General features: G+C 42.2%; 1 protein-coding gene across 1 annotated transcript in view; it reads left to right on the top strand.

The window, feature by feature from the left end:
- The window catches only part of Creb5 (cAMP responsive element binding protein 5), a 392,746-nt gene that overhangs the window by 69,913 nt on the left and 297,874 nt on the right, over positions 1–24,959 (top strand). Inside the window, exons 2-3 of the mRNA XM_076913325.1 lie at positions 15,473–15,544; positions 22,419–22,512. Of these exons, the coding sequence (XP_076769440.1) occupies positions 15,491–15,544; positions 22,419–22,512 (148 nt within the window). The 5' untranslated portion in view covers positions 15,473–15,490. The remainder of the gene's footprint in view (positions 1–15,472; positions 15,545–22,418; positions 22,513–24,959) is intronic.

Raw genomic sequence — 24,959 nt, 5'->3', positions numbered from 1 at the left:
ATAAGGAAGAGTGAGAATATAAACTGGGCATGGCCAAAGACGATGCCGTTTGCTAGAGAAAATGTAATAAAGAAACAAAGCCTTCCTGTCTGTTTTGGTAGCCAAGGTGAGGGAGTGGATATGGGAAAGAGACTTGGTCTGGATTCGTCCTGTTTCTAGTGACTGCAGAGAAGCCCGAAGCCCCTGCCAATAGAAAGGGTGCAACTCTTCATTCACCCAGTATTGGCAGACCTACCAGTTTCCATGATGACTTGGACCAGGACTGCATGAGCACAACAGTCAGGTAGAGAGGAGGGCGTGGTTCCATTTCTCTTTCACTGTGAGACTGTTGTCTGGTACAGCTTTGTTCTACACACAAATATGTGGCTCCAGACACTCAGGTCCCTCAGGTGATGAGTCCCAGATTCCTTAGCTTGCTCAGCTAGAAAAAGCCAAGTTGTATCCAAGTTCAAGTAACTTGTTAAACCAATGTGTAGGCTGGCAATTATTTCACTTTAATATCAAGAGTGAGTCGTAGAGAAGGGCCAAGTACAATGGAGTAAAAACAGAGACAAAACAAGCACCTCGCCAAGCTTAGAGCGTAGCAATGTGTCTGTCCCAAAGTCAGACTGTGACACAATGTGTCTGTTCCAGAGTCAGGCTGTGACACAGAATGTCTGCCCCAGAGTCATGCTGTGACACAGTGTGTCTGCCTGTCCCAGGATCAGGCTGTGACACACTGTATCTGTCTCAGAGTTAGGCTGTGACACAGATCTGACCTTGAAGTATTCCTCAGTGCTATGTCTCAGCTAGATAGTCTGATAGTCACTTTTGATTGTCAACTTGAAGAGGTATAGAAGCAACATGGAAACCCCGGGGTATGTCTATGAGGGCTTTTCCAAAAAAATCATGAAGGCAGCATCATCACACAAGAGGATGCTAGCTGAGTGCTGTTCTTCATCTCGATGTGGGTCCTGATTGTGGATGCAGCCCCTGCTCCACCTGCCAAGACCTTCCTGTCAAGATGTCAACCTTTATCCTTCAAACTGTGGTGTGGGGTAAAACAAACTCTCCCTTCTCCAAGTTTCTCCTGTCAGGCATCTTGTCTCAGGAGAAAGTACAGAGTATTTGTGCAGACAGTGGAGCTGGTGGGGAAAAGCCGACAATGTCATTTACTGGCCTTTGGAACTGGTCTATGAGAGAAATGTGGTAGAGTTTGGAGCTGGAGACTAGAAATGCCCTTTGCTATATGCCAGGCTTAATTGGCCATCCTGGTGGGAATTTGGAAAACTAGACTCTTGGAGAGATATGGAGCTGGTGGCCCAACTCATGAGGTTTCAGAGGCAATCATTCAATCTGGCTGTCTGCCTTCTGCCATTGTCCTGGGAATGTGAATGAGGCAGAATTCAAGAGGGATGGGACAACTTGTTTGGAGGAGGAAATTTCACAAAAGGACAGCAATGGTATAAAATTTGCCAGGAGAGAGGCATGGTCACTGCTCTTCGTTCTTATCCTGGTCTAATAGGAGAGAGGGTGACAAGTGTCACAGAGAGATATGAGGAATGTGCAGAGAGGAGTAACTTCACAGCTCTGCACAAGGCAGGTGGGAAGGCCGCTTCCATCAGAGAGAGTAACCTTACTACAATAAGCCTAGGAAATTAGAAGTATCTAACTTGTCTTCATTATACAGAGCCTTACAGTTTAGAGATTGCCTTGAATCTCAGAAGAGACTTTGGATTCTTGAATGCTGTTAGGATTGTTAAAACTGGGGGAATTTAAAAGTTGAAGACTTCTTTCTTTCTTTTTCTTTCTTTCTTTCCTTTCCTCCCTTTCTTTACTTTCTTTCCTTTCTCTCTCTTTCTCTTTCTTTCTTTCTTTCTTTCTTTCTTTCTTTCTTTCTTTCTTTCTTTCTTTCTTTCTTTCTTTCTTAATAAGGAGATGGCCATGAGCCTCTGGGAGCCAGGGGCAGAGTGTTGTGTGAGTAGGAAATGTTCTCCATAGGCTGAAGCATTGCAACCCTTGATCCCCAGCCTGCGGCAGGCCTTGAGGTGTGGTCTGGTTGGAGGAGATGAAGACATTGGTGTTTCTTAGCCATGCTCTACCTGCTATACATGGATGAATCTGGCTAATCATGTCATGATCCTGCTGCCATGCCTTCATCACCACAGTTAGCTTGAACCATGAACTAACATAAACCTTCCTTAAGCTGCTTCCTCACAGGGGTTTGGTTATAGCAACAAGAACAGTCATTAATGAAGAAGATAAAAGAAATAAGGCCACTGAGCTTCAAGTAGAAATTTCGTAGATAAGGATTATTTTTGGTCTTTGCTGAGTTATCAGAAAAATCACAGCATATCAGGGCCTTCCTGAGGATTACCCCACAACCTTTCAGATGTCAGTCTTGTCATACATTCTGTCTAGTGTACACATAGCTCTTCATATCATCCCACACCTTGACAACCCCATGTGTGCACACTGACTGTATAAGAATAATCAATGTGTGCACTTCATGAAGTGCTTTGATGTCACAAACTGTCGATTCCCCCAACATCCCTGACAGACAGCGCCAAAATTGTCTATAGTCTCTCTTTTTAAAAGAATTATTTATTTTTACTTTATGTATATGTGTCTTTTATTTGCATTTTTTGGTATGTTCATTGTGTGCATTCGGTGCCCACAGAAGCCAGAAGAGGGCATTGGATCCCCTGGAACTGGAACTGGGGATAGTTGTGAGCCCCTGTGTGGGTCCTGGAAACCAAACTTAGGTCCTCTTTTGATTGTTTGTTTTGATTACCATTTTTGTAAGTTTTAGTTGTTGTGTCTTATTTTTGTTTGTTTTTGAAACACACACACACATACAAAGAGAGAGAGAGAGAGAGAGAGAGAGAGAGAGAGAGAGAGAGAAAGAGAGAAAGAACATAAAGTTAAGTGGGTAGGGAGGTGGAGAAGGTCTGCGAGAAGTTCAGGGAGGAGGGAACATTTTGTGTGTGTGTGTGTGTGTGTGTGTGTGTGTGTGTGTGTGTGTATAGTTTTATTTATTTTTCTCATATAATACATCCTAATCACAGCTTCTAGGCCTCTACTCCTCACAGATACCTCTGCCTCCTTTCTCCTTCCAGATCCACTGTTCCACCATTTTCCTTCAGGAAAGAGCAGACCTCCCAGTGATATCATCCAAACATGGCATAAAAAGGTCCAATAAGCCTAGACACAAACCTTGATATCAAGTCCAGATAAGGCAGCCAAGCAGGAGGAAAAGGGTCCCATGCACAGGCCAAAGAGTCAGAGACAGCCCCACTCCCACTGTTAGGAATCCCACTCAAAACCCAAGCTAAACAACCATAGCACATGCATAGAGTTCCTTGTGTAGACACATGCAGGCTCTGTGATTGCAGCTTCAGTCTCTGTGAGTTCCTATGAGCTCTACTTAGTTGATTCTGTGGGCCATGTACTCCAGGTGTCCTCAGCCCTGCTGGCTCCTATGATCCTTCCTCCTTCTCTTCTGTGGGTCTCCCCATGCAATGCCTTATTTTGAGTGTGGTGGGTCTCTGCATCTGCTCTCAGCTGCTGGAGGAAGCCTCTCTGATGATGACTGGTCATAAGTATTGCCGAATATCAGTAGGAATAATTAGGAATAACTTTTTCATTGTTGTTAGCCTTGTTTGGTTCTACTCTGGGTTTCTGAGCCATTCAGCTTCCTGCATAACATTCTTCTCAATTAAAAAGAGAATACAACTGCTACGTATGTTTTAAGAGGCCTAGATGCAGTCCATGTGTGTTCTTGGGGGGGGGGTTCATTCTCTGAGAGTTCCAAAGGTTCAGATTAGTTGATTGTGTTGGAACTTCTGGTAGAGTTCCTATCCGCTTTGGGCCCTCAATCCTTCCTTCTATTTTTCCGTAAGTCTCCAAGTTCCATCCACTGTTTGGCTGTAGGTGTCTGCATCTGTTCGAGTCAGCTGCGGGGTAGAGCCTTTCAGAGAGCAGTCATGCTAGACTCCTGTTCCAAGCATATCAGAGTATCATTAATAGTGTCAGGGATTGCTGCATGCCCATGGGAAGGGTCTCAAGCTGGGCCTGTTATTGGTTGGCCATTCCCTCCGTCTCTGTTCCATCTCTGTCATCCCTGTTCCTGCATTTTTTGTAGACAAGATAAATTTTGGGTTGAAGGTTTTGTGGGTGGGTTGGTGTCCCTATTGCTCCATTGGGGTTCATGCCCGGCCACAGGAGGTCCCATATCCCCAATGCTGAGTCTCAGATAAGGTCACCTCCATCTGTTCTTCCCTATCCCAGATCTCTGTCTTTTCCCAGAGATGCCCCTACCTCCCCACCCCTGTCAGTTGCAGATTTCTATTAATTTCCATGGCCATCTGGCCATGTACCCCATCCCTGCCTACATCTCCTCCATTCTCCTCCCCATCCTATCTCCCACCCAGTTCCCTCCTTCCATCTGCGTCTTATGACTATTTTATTCCCTGTTCCAAGCGAGATTCAAGCATCCTCACTTGTGTTTTTCCTCTTGTTTAGCTTCTTTGGGTCTGTGGAGTGTAGTGTGTGTATCCTGTATTTTATGGCTAATATCCACTTATCAGTGAATACATACCATGCATGTCCTTTTGGTACTGGATTACCTCACTCAGGATGATATTCTCAAGATTCATCCATTTGCCTGCAAAATTCACGTGATATCCTTGCTTTTAATGGCTGAATGGGATTCCATTGTGTGGATCCACCACGTTTTCTTTATCTGTTCTTCAGTTGAGGGACATCTAGGTAGTTTCCGGTTTCTGGCTAATAAATAAATAAATGAATAAAGCTGCTATGAACATAATTGAGCTAGTGTCTTTGTGTGATGTTGGAGCATCCTTTGGGTATGTGCACAGGAGTGGTATAGCTGGATCTTGAGGTAGAACTATTTCCAATTTTCAGGCCTCTCTGCACATATGTAGCAGATGTGCATCTTGGTCTTCATGTGGGCCCTGAACAACTGGAGCAGGGGCTATCTCAAAAGCTGTTGCCTGTATGTGGGATATGTTCTTCTAGCTGGGCTGCCTTGTCTGGGCTCAGTGGGAGAGGATGTGCCTAGCCTCACAGACACTTGATATACCAGGTACAGGAGATACCCAGGGAGCCCCCATCCACTCAGAGGAGAAGGGAAGGGATAATGGGGGAAGGATAGCGGGAGAGGGTAACTGTGAGGGAGCACTGAGCAGGATGTAAGTAAAAAAAGAGAGAGAGAGAGAGCACAAGAGCAGCTAGTTCTCTTAATTGCTGAGCCATTGCTCTAATCCTCAGAGTCTCTCTTTTTATAGTAAGAAATATTAATGTTCAGATGAGTTAAGCAATTTACCTGAGATCACACAGCTATCAAATGAAAGAATTGAGATTTAATTGTTAATTTTCTAATAGGAAACTTGACTCTTTGGCCACAACGTTAAACCACCCACAAATAATGCAGTCTTATTTTATCACAACTAAAGTAAAAATCAAGCCAACATTGAAACCAAACTAAGAAATACACAAACCCTTACTTCCAAAACAATGAAAAGAGCTCATGTGTGTGTGTGTGTGTGTGTGTGTGTGTGTGTGTGTTATATACATGTGTGACTGCATATGTCTGTGCTGTGTTGACATCTTATTAGAAGTATTTAACATTCATGACTGTCTGGCATTTGATGAATGGCAGTTAGTAAAGTAGTCTTGTTTTGTCATAACCTGTGAATTCTCACAGACTTTGCTAGATCTGCATACAGCCTTTAGGAGCCAACCGTCCATCACAGACACCAGGCACACCTCCCCTCCATGCTGGACACTAAGGCCCAGGCACAGAGCTATTTGGCTGTTCCTTCATGTGCCTAGAATGAGGTCGTGTGCTTGGCTGTGAGGAAAGAGATGAATGATACCCATGTCCTGGGTTTCCCATCTTAACTCATGCATAGAATCACATGTGAACGAGTTCAGTGTGACAGGTGATCAATCACTATCCCCTTGTCACAGTCCCTGAAGGAGCCTGTGAAAGATGCCCCAGTGAAGTCTTCCAATCCCTGCAGAGCACATTTGAGATTTACCTCTGAGTTTGGAGCTGGAGGAATGTCTGACCCTATCTCTGCCCATTCTTCCACACCCACCCACCCCTTCTGCTATGCCCAGCCCACAGCTGCAGCATTTCTACTCTGACCTGGAAGAGTCCAGGTTTGGGTATTCCTGAGAGCTTGACCCTTAACCCTGAGCGAAGATACCACATTCCTCCCCACTGGGGTCCCACATCCCTAATGGGACTCCCTACATTTTGGACAATGGCAACAACAAAACACACACACACACACACACACACACACACACACACACACACACAGAGCTTATTTCTGAACTTTTAAAATGGGGTGTGACCCCTGTTGGAAGTGGGCTTGACTTTCTTATTCTGTTTCTGTGACTCAATCCACCCCTCAAGTTCCATTAGGAATTAAACTTGAGTTTTGAGTGCTGAGTGAATCTATGGGGAATGAAATGATCTCTTTCTTTGGGGGACCTGAATATGTATTTTGCATATCAAATGTATGTGCATTTTATATCCTGTATATAAAATTCACTTCTCAATAAAACCAAACAGACCAGACCAGAAATATATGGATGTGTGACTGTGTATTCTTCCTTTCTTTCTGAGAAGTTGATTTGGAGACACTTTTTCTCTATAGGTCTTTTCTGAACTGATGACTGATCATGACAGCAACTTAAAGCAGAATTCAGAGCTTGTTGTATGTTTTGTTTGGAAGGAAAAAAACCCAACAATATCAAATAAAAACAAAAGACACACTACAAGCAAACAAATAAACAAACAAACAAACAAACAGAAGTGGGCTACTCTGAGGCTGAGCTCAAATACAAAGCATTTTGTTTTTTTGTTTTTTTGTTTTTTAATACAGAACCAAGGCCTGGGATTCAGCTCATAGCACTGAAAACTTCACAAGCAAAATATTCAAAACATTGTACATTGGGACTCTGAATCAAGTCTTTTATTTATGTCTTACCTGGTATTGGGTTGATAATAGACATACTAGCCTCTGAACATAACTCTAGGCCCAGGAATAGCTAGATTTCTACTGGACCCAAGGGCAAAAAGCATTCATTTGGACAGGCTCATTCTCATGGTAAATCATTATCAATGAGTTAATCTTAGGGTGAAACAACTTCTTCCCAGTGCTGCCTTAAACAGAAGTTGGGTATAGTTTTTTTTTCTATTTTTCTTTTTTTATTGAATATTTTATTTATTTACATTTCAGATGGCATCCCCTTTCCCCATTTCCCCTCTCTAGAAACCCTCTATCCCATCCACCCTCCTCCTTTTTGCTTTTATACCATTTTAATTACATGCTAGTATTAAGGTCAGTTCTAGGTTGAGGAATTAGCAATATAATAGATGCAAATAGTCAAGGAACAAGCAAGACAATAAACACAAATAGTCAAAGAACAAGCAAGGCAATAAACAAAATTCCTCGAAAAGTCCCATGATCACTGTTTCTAAGAGCTTATCAGGATGACCAAAATATCTGACCCAAACTCCCTGTCCTAGCCCAAAGTCATTTTCATGTTTGAAGCTTACTTCTTTGTTTTAGTCTAAGATTTAGATTCCTGCCTGAAATTACTTCTTTGTTCTAGCCTAATGTCAGATTCATGCTTGAAGCCCACTTTCTTGTCTTTAGCCAATGTCATATTCCTGCCAAGCAGCCCATTCCCTTGTCCTTGGCCCATGTCAGATTCTTGCCAAGCAGCCCCAAAGGCTTTCCACCTCTCCCCCGCTTTTATTTCATAAACAAGACTAAGTCTGTCTTAGGTCATTCTGCCAAGAAAGCCTTCCTTACCATCATGGAATATGCATTATCAAAAGCAGGCACTTATGTCTTAGGTTGGTAAGGCTCTGTGCAGAATCTTACCTGTCCTTCACTTGCCAGCCTGTTAATTGCCATTGTGTTTGATGTCTTCTCAAATGCCATCCCTCACATTCAGGAGACGTTTTAATGCATTGTTTCTGGGGAATAGAGCAACTTATTAGCAAAACTAGCATTTGCACAAGTACACAGAAAACCAAGATTAAAAAGTTGTGACATTTCAAAATATTTTAAGATAATCACTTCCTTTAAAAATAACTTAGTAGGACTGGAAATGTGGCTTAATGATGAAAAGAACTGGCTGCTCTTGCAGAGGACCAGGGCTCAATGTGCAGCACCCATACAGCAGCTCACACCGTCCTATAACTCCAGTTCCAGGGGATCCAGACCTCTTTCTGACCCCTGTGGGCACTAGGCATAGATATGGCACTTATATGTATGTGCAAACAAGACACTCATGCATAAAAACAAGTAAGTGAATCTTCTAAAACACATAAAATACCACTCCCTTCCCCTAAACAGTGACTGTCTGGAAGCAGAGCAGTTCCTTTTGAAAAGGTATCATCCTGGATATACAAAAGAATACTGCACTATAGTGTCTATCAGGAGAGGGGAAACTGGCTTCATGGCAAGTCATTTTTGACCTTGTGAAGGATACACCCAACTTTGAATTTTCTTTCTTTGCTGTTGTAATTTTTCCATCTGAAGATTCCAAGGGGCAATTATTTTAAATGGCAACAGCAGAGTTACTGGAAAACTAAAGATACCACCCTAAACCCAGATTACCCTTGTCCTGTCTGGTTTTATGTCAACTTGACACCAAGGTACAGTCATCTGAGAGGAGGCAACTTCAAAGGAGGAAACACCTTCTCTGAACCATCATGCCGATGGGAAGCCTATATGGCTTTTCTTAAATTAGGGATTGATGGGGGAGGGTGGGGCCACCCCCAGACTGGTTGTCCTGAGTATTATAAGAAAGCAGACTGTGTTTTCTTCTGAGGTTGCATCCAGTCCCATTAGAAACAAGCCAAGTGATTTAGTTACACTCAATACTTCCTTAAAACCCAGACAAACACCACCCTAGTGTTTTGTTAACCACACACGTCAAACACAGTTTTCTTGGAGATGGGAGATGTTCTGCAAAAATATACTGTACTGGATAGAAGCAAGAAGAGCAAAGATCCAAGTACACACACTCGGGCAGACACATGCTTTGGGCTTCTCTGTGCTGCAAAGCTAATGTCTTGCCCTTGGGCTCAGTGAATATGCACTGAACTATTGAACCCGTAGATAGGAAAGTCAGAAGACAGGTTAGGGAGAACAAAAGCTCCAATTAGCCCATGACTTAAAAAAAAAAAAAAGCCCTCATACCCAAAGAAACATATGGAACATTTAAGAAAAGAGAGATGGGGGACTGTAACATATGAAAAACCAATCCCACCGGAATGCTTTCCAATATATGGTTATAAACGCCACATACATATAAAACCACAGGCCCCTGCAGAAGGCAGGGAGAGGCCGGGAGCCCCCAGCACTCACTCCTCCTTGGGCCTCCTTCTGAGAGTAAGATCAGGGTCAGTTTCCAGAGATGAAAGCTGTTGGAAATCCTTCCTTCTGGGAACAGGGGGACCTTGTGGGAAGGGAACTTTTGACAGTCTCTATAATGATGGAGTATGTGACAAAGTCCTCAAGAGGTCTCTGCTTCAGCCTGTAGCAGCAGCCTGAGCTTTGGAGGATATGAGAGGATGGTGAACATTTCAAAAAGCAGGGAATTTTGTTCCACTGGATCGCCAGACTCACGTTCAGCTGTGGGCAAATACACACAGCTCTACACCTCGAGAAAAGAGTGCCAGCTGTAAGCTGTCCAGGACCACACCCTGCTCACACCACCTTCTGTCACAGCTTACACTGGTGAGGGGCAGTCTCACTCCAGGGCCTAGTCCTTTTCTGCTTGGAAAACTCAGCAGCATGCAGGCATTTCAAGCTGGAGGGCTGAAATGTCACTTTTAAAGGCAGGGTTAAAGAGGTCACACAGCTGCAAATAATACTGGCCCAATGAAATTCAGATTCCAACTGCAGTGCACTTCAAGAATAACACAGGGACAGGAAACGAGCTGACCCGATTCCTCTACTAGCAAAGGCAAGCCAGGAGGGTTGGGGACAGACAGACGGACAGACAGACAGAAACACACACACACACACACACACACACACACACACACACGAGGATGGGGGTGCAAGACAAAGATCCACAGAGAAGTAGACATACAAAGAGTCAGTTTTACACAGAGAAGACAGACACTGTAAGATTAGGACAGAATCACTCGGAGAGCTACAAAGATCTATTCACAAAACCAGTGATTCTCTTGGACTGAAATTCAAGGGCACTTATTTTTCATATTTCAAGTTATAGTATTTGGGTTTGACATATCAAGAAAGAATGAAAGTTCCCAAAGTTAAGTCCTTCCTGATAGCTTCTGTGTGGAGGGTTCTGGGTTCAAATGTTTGGCTACTATGATCCCGTTTTACAAATATTTAGAAAAGGCTTAGCCTCAAACTGTAAATGCACTTTTTTCTGACAGCTAGTGTTGTGTGAGGGGATCTAACCTGCATCTTTAATGTGAGACAGAGTTGGGCATCTGACAGAGAATAAAATGAGTGTAGAACATGTTTGTGGGTAGTGTACTTGTTTCTTATGGTCTATGATGCCATGTCTTTTGGTCTAAATGCCAAATTGGCTTTGCCTGTAATACATTTAGCTAAATAGTATGTGTGTTCTAAGAAAACAGTGCAGAGTTGGAGTCTCAGTGGGACTTCCTCAAGCACTAACCATTTTGGGAGGGACCCTTTGCTTCTCTAGAGCTCATTCAAGCCAAGGTCCAGGAGGCTCACTAAGGCAGGGGCTTTGTTTCAGGTAAACTCTCCCAAGAAGCTTCCACCTAGTCTTGTGGTAAGGCAATAGATTCTAGCCAGAGTTTAAAATTCAAGGTTGCGCTGCACCCATAATCAGGTAAATGACATTGATGCTCAGTTTGCAACATAGACATTCTTATTATTTTTGGTCCTAGGCTTTCAGATACAAGCAATATTTTTAGTGTTTCCCATTCCAAATTTCATATCACTGTCTGACTCTACTGGGGGAAGTTTGTGCCATCCCACAGAGATGAGGACTCAATGTTTACAAAGAATTGGTTATGGTTGTATCTGAGCTGGGTGGTGAAAAACATTCCCTTGTGCTGATCACTGAAAACCAGAAGGAGTCAATTTTTTTCTCACTCTGGCTCAAATGTTACCCTTACATTTAAATCATGTATCTAGAGTATTTTGTGTAGTCTCTCTAGGTTCTTAATGGTGCTTTTTTTTTTTTTCTTTCAATGTTTGCCTTTTGGGAAACAGCTCATTCCAAGCCTATTGTAATGGCCAGAAAAACCTTTGAATGGATTGGTAGCCTCAGCCATTATAGACCAACTTCCCATTTTAGACCAGGAATTTGTGGGGTCAAACCCTGAACAAAGAAAGAGATTCTAGCCCACTTGGCAGCCATTGGAATGCAGTCAGTAGAGGGTTTGAATTATAAATCAAGCCAGTCATCTCCTGGTCTGCTGGGGAAACCTCTGCTCACTTTGTGTGAGACTAAACTGTGTTGTTAGAATCTTTAATTGTTTTTCAAAAAGTTGAGAAGAATTAGACTCATGAAGCATTCCTTTTAGCTGAACAGTGAGTCTGACAGTAGGTAAAGAACGATTAATATGGTACTATTTAAAAACTATTAAGTGGTAGAACACCTGCCACAGCGGGGCTATTTCTCATCTGTGCAGCCAAAATCAGGATTCCTCAAAGGGTGGTCTATAGGGTCATGAACACCCCAGGAACCCAGGTTGACTGGCTTGCTTGTGATATCTGATGAAATGAACAGAGAGAAACTAGCTTCCTCCCATTTTTGTCCTCCAATAAAAGCACCTTTGGCTCCCCACTCCCACAAAGTCTGGGGAGATGTTTTAAGACTATATCTAGTAAAGGGAAGAATCTGTGGCCCACACAATCTCTCACCTCTCAGATTTGATTCTGGGCAAAAAAAAAAAAAAAAAAAAGTTGCCTCTAGAGTTGAGACAATTTATTGTGATGATTCAAGACTCATTATCCATTCCACAAATATTTATTGAACGCCTACTATGGAAGCTCTAGGCAGTGGAGCCTGGGCTGTGGTGATTGCCAAACCAAATTTGGTTTATTAAAAAATATCCCAGCCAGTAAAATATCTGGATGGGAAATGAGAGGACGAGGCCTTGCTTCTGAGGACCAAGTATGGAAGAACCTGGCTAGAGCCAATCTGAATAATTTGGCCCACTTGGTGGGTGATAAAAGTACCCATATGGAGCTTCAGAAAGGGTCTGAAAGTGTAATTATTGTACCATGAACTAGAAAAGAAACATAATAAGAGACCATTAAAAAAAAATCCACCATGCCTTTTGACTAATACATCAGACCAGATCATACCAGTTGATAAAAGTAATGAGGCTTACATGGCAGAGTGGTTCCATTTAGAAAGTCTATTGCAGGCACCTACACGGAGAAGAATTAACAAGCAAGTGTTGTTTGCAGAAGTTGCATGTGGGAACTGTAGATCCCCAAAATTAAGTAGTTGAAGTGTATACAGTGTATACACACCCACTCATATTAGACCTTACTGATCCCTTACAACCTACTTTATATTAGCAACGGCTGCTTGCCTCAAGACTTTTATCCCAATGTTATGTTTCCAAACAGATTTGCTCCATGTTTATTGCATATCATTTACTAAGTTGCTACAGATTCATCTCTGTCTGGAAAACAAACTGAAAGGACGGTAGTAACAGCAGACTGTACTGCAGGCTATGCTTTACGTTGTTTGAGAAGAGACTCCGTGTGTCTCATAGTGTGTCTCTTGAAGTATAGAGTCTTTCTGCTAATAGATGTCAATATCAATTTATATTAATCATATTCCTCCAAACATTGACAGCCACACACCATGAGCTCAGGACCTCAGAGTAAGTCTGTGGAACTGGGCTCTGAAGTGTGCTCAAGCATAAGTAACAGAGTTTGGTTCCAGGACCTTCGAAGCAGAAATTGTAACTGATGATTATGGAGGTCAATGCTGATGCCAAGCAGAGCTGTAGAATATCGGTGCACTGAGCCTGAGTTTATGGGGAAAGCCAGCATGTTGGTGGGTCAAGGACTGGGGTCGAGCAGTGATTATAGTGGAAAGACAATTTCTCCTTAGACTTAGTCCCTGAGTGTGGCCAACTCTTCCCTTACGTTGGCTCGTTAAGCTCTTTAGCCTCAACCGTAGCTGTTGCTGGGACGTTCATTTAATTATCATTAATTACTACCTTCTGATGTCCCCCATAAATATGCATACATAGGGCTCTCCCATTTGACTATCATGTAATCTTCGTCTTGATTGTAAACACCCTGTTCCTTCATGGCATTAGCAAATGAAGCTCTCACGTGGCACCCAAGAGTCACATAGGCAAACAAGGAATTAAATTGTAATTTTACACATAGGGGCTGATTCTTATCTGTGCGGGTATTCACTAATACGTACACACAAACTTCTCTTATCTCCAAGGTACCCTACTCTTCTCCAGGATTTCACAACGTCTGATAGGCTCTAAACCAAGGAGCCAGATACAGGGACAAAGGGGTTGAAGATAAATATTGCTACGCCTATTGTCAAGGTGGGGACACCGAGAGAGGCATAAAGCCATTGCCAAGCAGACAGACCCACAGGCACAGGCGTTTCCAGGAAAGCATTGAAATAGTTTTTGCTAGTTTTTTGTTTTTTAGAAAAGCAAGGCAGATTTAATTAAGGAATAAGTTACTTTATACTATTTCTTAAGCTAGTTTATTGTAGTTATTTTGCCTCCCCAAACAAAATTATTGCTCTATATTTTTTGTCATTGGAAGGAGTGATGATCTGAAATCAGCAGTGGCAACATTAAATAAATAAATAAATAGTAGAAGTTATTTTTTGTTGCTTATAACTTTCTTCAGATAAGAGGAAGCAGAGAGATTTCAAATACACTTAGCTTTTTATTTCTTCTCATAAATATAATACATGAATATAAAACTTTTTACATATGTTTTGAAGAAGTGGCAGAGAAAAGTTTACAAGGGACAAGCACCAAGACACTGTGTTTAAAGGAACCCTGCCAATTACCGCAATTTGATCATTACAGGCCGCACATGAGTTGTTGAATTTCTACCTTATATTTCATAAATATGTGTCGATTGAAAAACAAAAATTAAGAGCATTAACCCATAAGAAAAATTTAGGTAAATTCAGAAAAGGAATTTATATAACAATGCTTAATATAGGAAATCATTAAAATTATGCTAATCACTGTACTGTGGGGCAGCCAGTGGGAAGTCCTTCTGGAGCAGTGGTTTCCAACCTCCTTAAACACTGCCATCCTTTAAAACCCTCATGTTGTGCTGACCCCCAACCATACAATTATTTCATTGCTACTTCATATCTGTAATTTTGCTATTGTTGGTTGTAATGAAATATCTAATATGTGGGACATCTGATATGCATCCCCTATGAAAGGGTTATTTGACTCCCAAATGGGTCTCGACCCACAGGTTGAGAAACCATCTGCAAAGAGGCTTCTCATTGGGAAGAGGTTTACCTTTACCCCAAGTTTTTAAATTTTTTTTTTAGATTTTCGTTTTAATCTCTGAGTGCCAATGTCATTTAAGACAAACATCTTCACTTTATGCTTTTGGAAAAGGGAGAGGATGAGAGACCAGTGTTTGGAGAAGGAGGTGTAAAATGCACAAACAAGACATAGTTGCACAGTGGGACTCATCCATGATGCCAAGCTGCCACTGTCTTCCTTTTGGAATCACCAAAAGCTTTGATCATCATCAATGTTTTAAAGAAACGTTGCTTCCTGCACCCAGGGTTAAGGCAGTAGGTTTTGAAGCTTAGCAGTAGATCCACATAACCTTAAAACCATATGTAATACATAAATGCAATCCTAATAATGGTTTTAGAATATTTTAAAAAATCATCTAAGTAATGTCCCTTATGTTTACATGGTTCTTCCTGTCATTTAAAAAGGAACAGAGCCAACCAACAGCAACAGATGTGTTAACCACAGAGCCATGTCGGCCGCACTTTCCTGGCATTGGTGTCATTGGTAAAGGCAATTTTGACCATACTCAATTTTTGCTGGGTGAACACAGAATTGAAGGTCTCCCTCTGGCTTTCCCAGTTTCAGAGTTCTCAGTGGGATTGAGGTGGTGTGCTTTGCCTTGGAATCTTGTGGGAAGTTAGGGGTCTTCTTAGCTGCCAATAGCACCCACCAGCTACCATTGGATAGGCAGGCTTTAGGCTCCAACATCGCTATGACTTCTTTAATATGTGCTAAGGAGAGCACACTTGAAATCCAAGTCAGGAGAACCAAGAAGCTGGACAACAGGACTCAACCGTGTTCACTGTGTTCGTGTGTAACTTGTTCAGTTTAGGGACTGGCAATAGAAGTCTCCCCGTGATTGTCTTTCTCATGCATTTAAAGCAGAAGAAAGAGATTTTCATGGGTTTCTGTTTTCCTTTAACCCTTCAGATTTATGAGGAATCCAAGATGAACTTGGAGCAGGAGAGGCCGTTTGTCTGCAGTGCCCCAGGCTGCTCCCAGGTGAGTGTGCAGATCCTCTGTGCTCCAGCTTGTAGGAAATGCTTCTCCCTTCCCCCCTCCCCGGAAAGGTATTTCCCATCAGGCCACCATATCCACTGGGTTTTCTTTCCTCACTGAAATGCTTTCAGCCCCTCTCCAATTGTCGACATCACCATTCTCACCTTCACTACTGTTAGATCGCGCTTTCAAGTTTGAAATACTTCCCTTTCACCCCAAAACACAGTGGTGCTGACATCCCTATGAGTAAACTTCCTCCGGAAGCAAGCCAGACACATCCTGCCCACCATTTCCGCTGGGCTGTCTTTCAGAAAGGGGAAGGTGGTGTGTACTTCACAACTGCCAGTTGCTTGCATGTATGCTGGGTGCTTTTTAGGAGATGTCTCATAGTCATAGGTTGGAATCTCTCTTCTTTCTGAGAAGAAGTATACCCCTATGACTATTCTTGAACTATAGTTCTTGGACACCGAAGTGCTAAGTAGAGTGGATATCTTGGCTTGCGGGATAGAATCTTGGGGTCTCTCCTTAGTCTCTTCATATAGGGCATGAACCTAGTGTTCAACCAATGTCCACTGCTGTTGCCACCACTGCTGCTAAATCCTTCATATTAGAATCCACGTCTATTATGTGGAAATTACAGTTTTGCATTTTACTTTTAAGCTTGAAAGTGACATTTTTGCTCTTGACTCAAGAGTCTGTCTTTGGGTAGTGTCATGTTCCAGGGGTTTAGATATGTAGAAATAGTTTTTATCCTAAGATCTTTATTTTTTTGGCAGATAGGACACATTTCCAAGTCTGAGCATATGCCTCTTGCTAACGTGGAAGATTACACTTATTTTGTAATTTTCATTTACCTTCGAGAAAACCTAGGCCCACCCCCATTAGTTTGTGTAACAGGGTTGGCAGTCCACTGTGGGGCGGTGCCTAGGGGCCAGGGCAAGTCAGATGAGTGTCCTCCTTATAATTTTCCAGAGTTCCTGGAGGATTCTGGGTGGGGGAGGGGGTCTGAAGAGGAGTTTTTGGAGAAACACAAAACATTGTTGCTGGTGTTAGCTGCTGAGCAGCCAGAGGGTGAAATTTTCATCAAAGAATTTTGTGCCAGTGTTTCTTTCTAACTTGTAAACAAGAAAAGTGGTAGAGAAAAAAATGTAGGAGCAAATGGGTTTTTGAAAGCCATTGTGAAGTAGGAAATACTAGGGCAATCTGGATGGGTTGATAAGTAACTGGGAAAATCCCAGTAGACAAGGACTTTCCATGGTAAGTGCAGAATATCTCCTTACTAAGTTAAAGCCTGGTCCCTAACCAAAACAAAACACCCCTCAGTTTCTTCAAAGGGAAGCCTCCATGTCTGAAGGAACCCAGATGACTGGAGGGATTTGCTTTGCTTGGCTGTGGCAATAGACATTAAGTTTTATTTATTACAAGCCACCTATACCTTTTCTCAGCACTTACTGTGTGTGTCTAGGTAGTCTAGCTTTCCCGTGAAAACCACAATGTTCTGAACATACATATCTGGTCTGGGCATCAGATTTGTAATCATATGATGAACTCACCAATTAACTAGTTGATTGCATTTTTTTAAAAAAATAAAGAAACAACAGAACACACTGGGGAGCTGTCTTTACTTAGGGGGAGGAAAGTGAAAAGTTTCTCTATGGAACAGGACCTCCAGAGATCCAGCTAAGGAGGAGTCAGGCTAGGTGGGGATTCCCAGCTATGTCCAGTGTTGGGATACCAGCAGAGAAAAGCATCTAGGCATATGTGAGATTCACAACAGTCAGATAGGAGAGAGATATCTATGCATAAATATTGTGCTGTATGGCACTTACTGTCCTGAGCTTAGCATCATCAACATCTAAGGCCATGTTGCTCTTTGACATGGGCACTATCTTGCATATTATAGAATGCTTGGCAACATTTCTGTCTTAACCTATCAGACGCCAATAGCACAGTTCAGCTGTGACAATCAAAACATCCTTAGCGGTTGCCAGATGTCATTCCAGGATCATAACTGCTCCTGGTTGACAATACCTGTGGTTTCATTTGGGTTATAGCCTTGTTTTTTTTTTTTTTTTTTTTTTTTTGGAACTCCTTTGTTCTGGATCCTCAATTTCTGATACTCTCCTGTTCTGTTCTATGCATCTCTCTATGCTCTGTTTCCCTCACTGGAGTCAGGCAAGATATAAACTGGCCAATGCCATAGTCATGTAGTCACTGGTATTCTATGCCTTCGGAGCTGAGATCTTTGGAGGATGGAGCAACGGCTGTTGGATTTGGCAGCTAGGTGCTCGCAGGAGACATGGGAGAAAGCAGAGGGTGGAGGCCTGACTGGAAGGGATTAATGAGTGAGTGGGTGGCGGATGGCAAGGGAGTTGGAGTGGTGGCACAGAGGATTCTTTCAGGAGCAGGAGGCAGTGCCGGGAAGCAGAGTGATCCAGGGGCAGCCTGCGAGGGAGGCAGCTGAAGGATAGCCAGGGTGAATTTAGTCAAGATGGAGACACCGGTGAGAAGGCAGGAGAGCCTGAAAGAATAGTGCCAAGAAGACAGAGGGTACAGAGCATCCTGCCGGGCAGTGAGCACCTCAACTTAGTCGAGCCTAGAGGGAATAGAGGGAGACTCTGCCAAGTCACATGCAAAGTCTGAGGGGATTGAGTGCAGTTAACTTTTGGTTTAAGTATGTTTTGTGTTGTAATTTGGTTACACTTTGTTGTAATAATTATTTAAAACGCTTGCCAGTCAAGCCGACTATCTAAGTTGCAGCAGCTTTGCCTAGCTCAGCCGCCATGTTTGTGGCCAGAGGCCACTTGTGCACCGCAACTAAAAACGGCCAGCCAGAAACACCAGCCCTGTCACTCACGAGATGCCAGCATGGGAGTTGGCTCTGCCAATCTCCCATGCTGTGTCCACAAGGCTGGGCATTGCCCAGATCATCCCGACATCCATGCGGGCCCAATAACAAGATGAGACTCTAATGCTTAAAGATTAATCAAAGGCTTCATATGTTTGGTAATGTTTAATAATAATCAGAATTGTAACCCAATACCCAACCTAGATATACCAACTACCTTTGACTTCAGGAGACATGTGAACATCCGCCTCCATGTTCCCCTCTCTCTCATCTCTCTCCCTCGTCTCTCTCCCTCTCCTAGCTCCTCCTCTTCCTTCTCCTCTTCCTCTCCCTTCCTCCTTCTCTTCCTCTCCTTACTCCTCCCACCTTAGCTCCTCCTACAGTTTTATGTGTGGCACTGGGGAATTGAACCTAGGAACTCACATATCCTAGGCAAGTACTGTGTCACTGACTGTACCCTTACTACCCAGTTCTTGACTAGATCCCATTATGAGTAACCTTGAATATTTTGTTGAAGAAGCAAGCCAAGGTGCTTTTTTAATGAGGCTAAGTAGACGGTGGAAAATGTTGGATACATGTGAGAAATTAAGATTCATGTACTATCTCCATTTTAAGGGGACAATTCCAAGACACGCCCACCCACCCCCAGCTTTGGCTGTGATGACGTATGTAGAAGTCAGTGTGTCCTTTATGTGGAAGTGTTTCCCTTTTCTTGACAAACTGTTATAAAACTATACTCATCTTCTAGCTGAACAAAGACATAGACACCAGCCCATAGTCCCGAGTGTCACCTCGGTGGAATATTAGTAACTCATAGTCAAATCAGCTGGTGCGATCATAGGTGTGACTATAGGTGTGACTATAGGTGTGATGTATAGGACTGTATCACAGCATTTGCCCTAGTGTCATCCTATAATCTGGGGACATGAAATAACAAGATTAGGGCACCTTGAAGGTGAAGAAACAGGATTGTCAGTGTTTGGAGGAGGTGACAGAAAGACTCCTCGGCTCCACTTCCTCTTCTTGGAGAGAAACTTTCCTCTGTCAGGGATGGCCTCTAACACCTGGAAGGTCTTTTCAGACCCAATCTGTAAATATGAACTCTGTCTCCGAAGAAACAAGAACCATCCTTGCTGTGCTCTCTGGCTCACCTAGACCCCACTCTTCCCACTCTTCCTTATCCTCTGGGTAGCTTGTTACTTTCAGATCTCATGTCTGTTTTATACTAGGCATCTCATTTATTTACAATTTGCAAATACTTGTCTCATTCAGAAGGCAACTTTAGTTACTTTGCAGTTTATGGCTGTGTTCCTATAATCTCAGAACTCAGGAGGCTAAGGAAGGGGATTCTGAGTTCCTGGCTAGCCTGGGCTAGGTAGTTAGGTAGTGAGCCTTTGTGTAATAACAACAAACAAGGAAAAAGCAGAAAAACCTGGTTAAATATTTCATCCTGGCTATTGTGATTTATTATAGGCTGGAGAGCATACTCAGGGGTCAGGAGCAGATGATGATGTCACAAAGACCCAAGTTGGGGTCCTAGCACCCATTTTAGTTAACACTTAACCACTTGTAATTAAAAGGGTATCTGACATCCTCTTCTGGAATCTGTGGGCACCTGCGCTCACATGCTGCACATGTTACACACACACACACACACACACACACACACACACACACAATTAAAAAGAAATTTTTAGAAAATATTATACAAAAAACACCCCAGCTTATTAAAGCTGGAAAGATATTTCAAGGGTTAGGAGCCTGAATCAGTTCATAGCACCTATGACAGCTAAGAACCATCTATAACTCCAGTTTGAGAGATCAGATGGCCTCTTCTGGCCTCTATGGATTCTAGGCACACACATGTCACACAGGCATAATGCAGGCAAAACACACTCATAGAATAAAAAATAAGTTTTTTCAAGTGGTTTATATACTAAATAAAATATAGTGTCATATTGTTTATATTACATTAACTTTTCTCTCTGACTCATTTGTACTACTGTTAAATATTTGGTGTTAAAATCAAGAGAATATATGAAATGAAATAATGAAATAAATGAAAATCAAGAGAATAAATAATACAGAAACAGGAAAACCTGAAGTTTAATGAAGCAAACCTCTGGGTAACCAGAAGTCAGTGTAAGTGCCACTGTTTTCAGACTCTTTGGTATATGCTGCAAGCATTAAATAAATAACGACTTTCAGAACCTTTCATAGCCTTCAGCCTAGTGGAGTCCTGTTGGACCACAAATCCATTCTCTATATAAAAAGAAATAACAAATAACTTCAACTATGGTGGTACAAAGGTAATAGGGATTTATATTGACCATCCTGAGTTCTGGAAGTTTCTTTTCAAGTTATCAAGGACCTAGAAATGTTTATCAGAATGTATTGTTTTCCTGTGTTTATATGTGACTTTAATAATCACTGTTCAGTTCACTGTGTTCAGTGAATGTGTAATGAAACTGTGCTCACTTCAGTCATTACAAGCATACCGAGCTGAGCCAGGTCAAGCTAGAGTTTGCTCAGCATCAAACTGCAGCCAAACCACAAAGCTCATTGCTGTTACTGATGGCTGCATTTCTGTGGTAGAATTTGAGGAAACTCTTTTTTTCTCCTTTAGTATTCAGCATAACCCTTGAGATATTTCAGGTGATTTCGGGGTCACTATTTCTGGTGTGAGTCACCTAGCTATACCGTGAATTCAGCAAGGGAAGTGACATAGGTTTTACAGCAGCAGGCAGACACTTGACTCTGGGTGGCAGGGTCATTTTTGTTTATGATGCAATGGACAGAGTCACCACATGGCTCTCCTCAACACAAAAGAGCCAGAAATGCCCGAAAATAGTTGAAAGCAACATTTGACAACCCTAACATCATTCCCTGAAAATTTCAGATAAATACAGACTGACCACAGCATGCACTGTATAGAACACCCCAAATAATTTGTCATGGTACTGTGAAATCATATGTATAATTAAAATAAAGCAGATAATATGAGGACTAGGCTTTCATAAGCAGAAACATACTGTAAAGACATCATGCTGTACGTTAGTAGATATATTTAAAAAATTAAGCGTGGCATGGAATTCTTTCCCAAAATCTGACATAAATCAAAATTCTTTCGATGTCATGTGTTTCTCTTATTTTTGGTTAATCTGTAGATAATGTCTAGCATACTTATTGTGCCTCTGACTTAATTTTATGCTATTATGTAAAGCAGTGACTATTACAGAAAGTTCCATGGTTTTGAATGTGCCGAGTGCTGCCCTGATCTCCATCCAGTTCCTCATGTTGACTTCATACGCTCTGCCACTGTTATTCATGAGAAGTGTTCCTTTCAATTCTGCTACTTTTTTTTAAGAGGCTTCCTATCAGAGGCAGGCACCAGGGTGCAGTGTGTGTGTGTGTGTGTGTGTGTGTGTGTGTGTGTGTGTGCGTTGTTTCAGTACTTTCAACAGGGCTTTTTGCATTTTCTGTCATTAAAATATGCATTTTTTTGCATTAATTAGCAAAAGATAAGACAGAGTTCAAAGTCTCTTGAACTTGAAAACTTCTCATCCCCTCCCTCCAACCCCGAGATAGAAACCTCTAGTTCTCAAGAAACACATAGATTCTGTGGTTGCCTGTTCAGTCAGTGCAGCTGCACTTATGCAAGAAGCAGAGGACTTTGGGAAAGTTCTGGGGGAAGGTGTGAGGAACTGTGAGATGACTAGAGACAGAGAGCATTACCAGTAGTCCTCTGCCACATATGCAAGCCTTTTGGCACACAAATGGACATTATATATATATATGTACATATATTATATCATATATATGTACATAGTTGCATATAGTTGGGAGGGATCCCCTCCACACCCATCACGTGAATGTAAATCAGCAGGAGACTTTACTCATATGATAATATTTTTTTCAGAACTGATTTTATTTTAGTCTCTCTTGGTTTTGATTCTGTCTTTTTCTCTTTGATGTCAAGTATGTGCTTCAAACTGAATGTCTCCTGTTCCTCTCTCTATCACCTGACAGCGTTTCCCAACAGAGGACCATCTGATGATTCATAGGCACAAGCATGAGATGACTTTGAAGTTTCCTTCAATAAAAACAGACAATATGCTATCAGGTAAGAGAGCATTAGGCCAAGAAGGTTTGGAGTATCACAACTCTGAATCTTTTTGTCTCTACTGCCTTAGTGCTGAGATTATAGGCATGGCTTGCCATACCCGATGTAACTTCTCATTTTTATATGTTGCGCTAAACTTGGCTCCATGTTAGTTTCAAAGTTATACCTTAGCCACACAGGTAACAATGTGTCCTGAACCTCTGCAATGCACTGTTCTGCAGTTACATGAATTAATTAATTTCCTGCCTTGGGGATGTCAGGGTAGGATTCCATGTGAACACATGGCTAAAATCAGGGCTCATTTGTGATATAGTAATTAATTACAAATTAATATTTAAGTCATATTAATTAAATCAAATTAATGTTGTAGGGAGTCAGTGCCATGCAGCCTTAGCAGAAGGAGCACAGAGGATGCTCAGGGAATGTTTCCTTGAGAAATGACACTTGCTCTTAAGTGGGCGATTAAATGATATGATGCATAGAAACATGCTCAGTGAGCGGGAGCAAAATGAATAATGATTAGTCCATTAACTAATTCTCATTTCTCCCAATCTTAGAAAGGAGTTAGAAAAATAAAACTATAGTAATGAGGAACTTGAAAGCTAATCTGGGTTCTGTCTTGGCCGTATAACCTTGAACAAATAATTGAACCTTTCAAGGTCTCAGTTTCTCCCTCCATCAAATGGGAATGACTTTATCTCTGCAGCATATTTCACTGACTAAATATGAGGGGGCCAATGGAAGGAGGTCTGAGTGTTTCGTAGACCACTCACATGGTCTTTGCCTTCTCACATGAACTCTTTGACCTGTACCCCTGACTTCCTGACATTCAGGAGAAGATGACACCCGTATGCCCGAACTGTAATAGACATCAGAAGAGACACCCACAGGACATATGACTGAGTACCTTTGTTGCATTTTAAATTTCTAGAGATTTATTTTTTGCCACTATTACTAAATCTTATGTAAATTGCCAGTGCATTACCATGAAGCATGAAAGAAATTAGAGCAGCTCTCCTGGAATCACCAAACAGGGTGGTGCTGATGGGCCCTGATCGCCAGTGCTCTGGCTAGCAGACTGAGCCACTGCCCTCTGGGTCAGGCTGGGCCAGATTAGACATGTGAGCAGATGCATTTGAGCCATCACAGCTTCACGAGGCACTGGAGAGGTCTGATCATGGGACTGATGCTCTGAGCTTAGGAGACCAGCTCAACGGGGACCTCTGCCTTTTTCTCTGTCACTGTCCACCTCCACCCTCCGCTCCCTGCCCTTGTCTCTTCTTTTGAACAAATAAACTGCTATTCAGAGATTGCTTCAGCTTTTTGTGAGTTTAAAGAGGTACAGAAATTCCCATGCGAAGGAGATGAGAAGCCTAGGTTATATTGGATGCCCTGACTTATGTCACTTCCTGGTCTGTCGTCACTTCCTGGTCTGTCGATATGCAGATTGTCCAACTTTTGTGTTTCAGAGGTGACCACGAGTGCACAAGCAGCCAGTATTTAAACCCAATTCCCGATATTTAAACCTTTGGGCTATTCTTTTAATTTCCAAACTGGATCCCTAGAATAGGCTGCCTCATGGAGAAGGAGTATTCCAGAGAAGTGAGTGCATGGGATCTGAAGCTGCAGTAACAAGCAGCAGTGTAGGGCAGTGTCTTCCACGCAGGTTAGCTTGGCTCTGCAACGAGTCTCACCTGAACATCTGTACAACAGCAGCCAGAAACCTGTGACCACAGGAACAACTGGGTGAAGGCTTTTTGTTTATACTGCCTAAAACATTGTTTCTCTTGGAACTTTGTTCCTTTGTGACCCTTATTGCAAATCCTGAGCAGGGCCAGGTGAAAAGCAATCGAGAGTGTATTACCTAATTTTATTATTTGAAATTTATTATGAAAAAAAAATGAAGAGAGCGAGAAACAGAGAAGACAGCATGATGAAGGCAATGGTGCCCCTTATCTGCTTCCTCCTGCCCGTGTTGAAGTTAATATGAAATGATTTCATATTCCAGGGAAGTGCTCAATTTCAGAGCCTATTTCTCATTTTGCATGCTCAGAGTTCTGCGGGGCTATCTGGAATAGAGAGCTGTCCAGTCCAGATACAATGTTTTCGTATCTAGAGAGTTCATGTTGGCTGTGTGTTGCATTCCAGGGCTGTCCACACTGAATTGGATTAGCCTTTCTGTTGGATATCTGGACTTCACTGTTTTTGCTCCAAGAAATGACTAAATTGTCTATTTATCAAAAATACAAATTTTTATGATTAAGGCTTGAACATATTTATGATTACAAATTTGAATGGAGATTTTGCGCCTCTGTATCTTGATTTGTTTCAATTCATTAAAACTTCATTTGCCACTAAAACTTGTTCAGGTCAGTATTCTTTGCCTTAAGTTTATTTAGTGTCCCACCATGATGATATAAATCAAATAGTAAATGAACATCAAGCAA

The sequence above is a fragment of the Arvicanthis niloticus genome, chromosome 15, assembly GCF_011762505.2.
Source record: "Arvicanthis niloticus isolate mArvNil1 chromosome 15, mArvNil1.pat.X, whole genome shotgun sequence".
NCBI lineage: Eukaryota > Metazoa > Chordata > Mammalia > Rodentia > Muridae > Arvicanthis > Arvicanthis niloticus.
The sequence above is the reverse complement of the archived record's forward strand: the minus strand, read 5'-3'. Positions and strand labels throughout refer to the sequence as shown.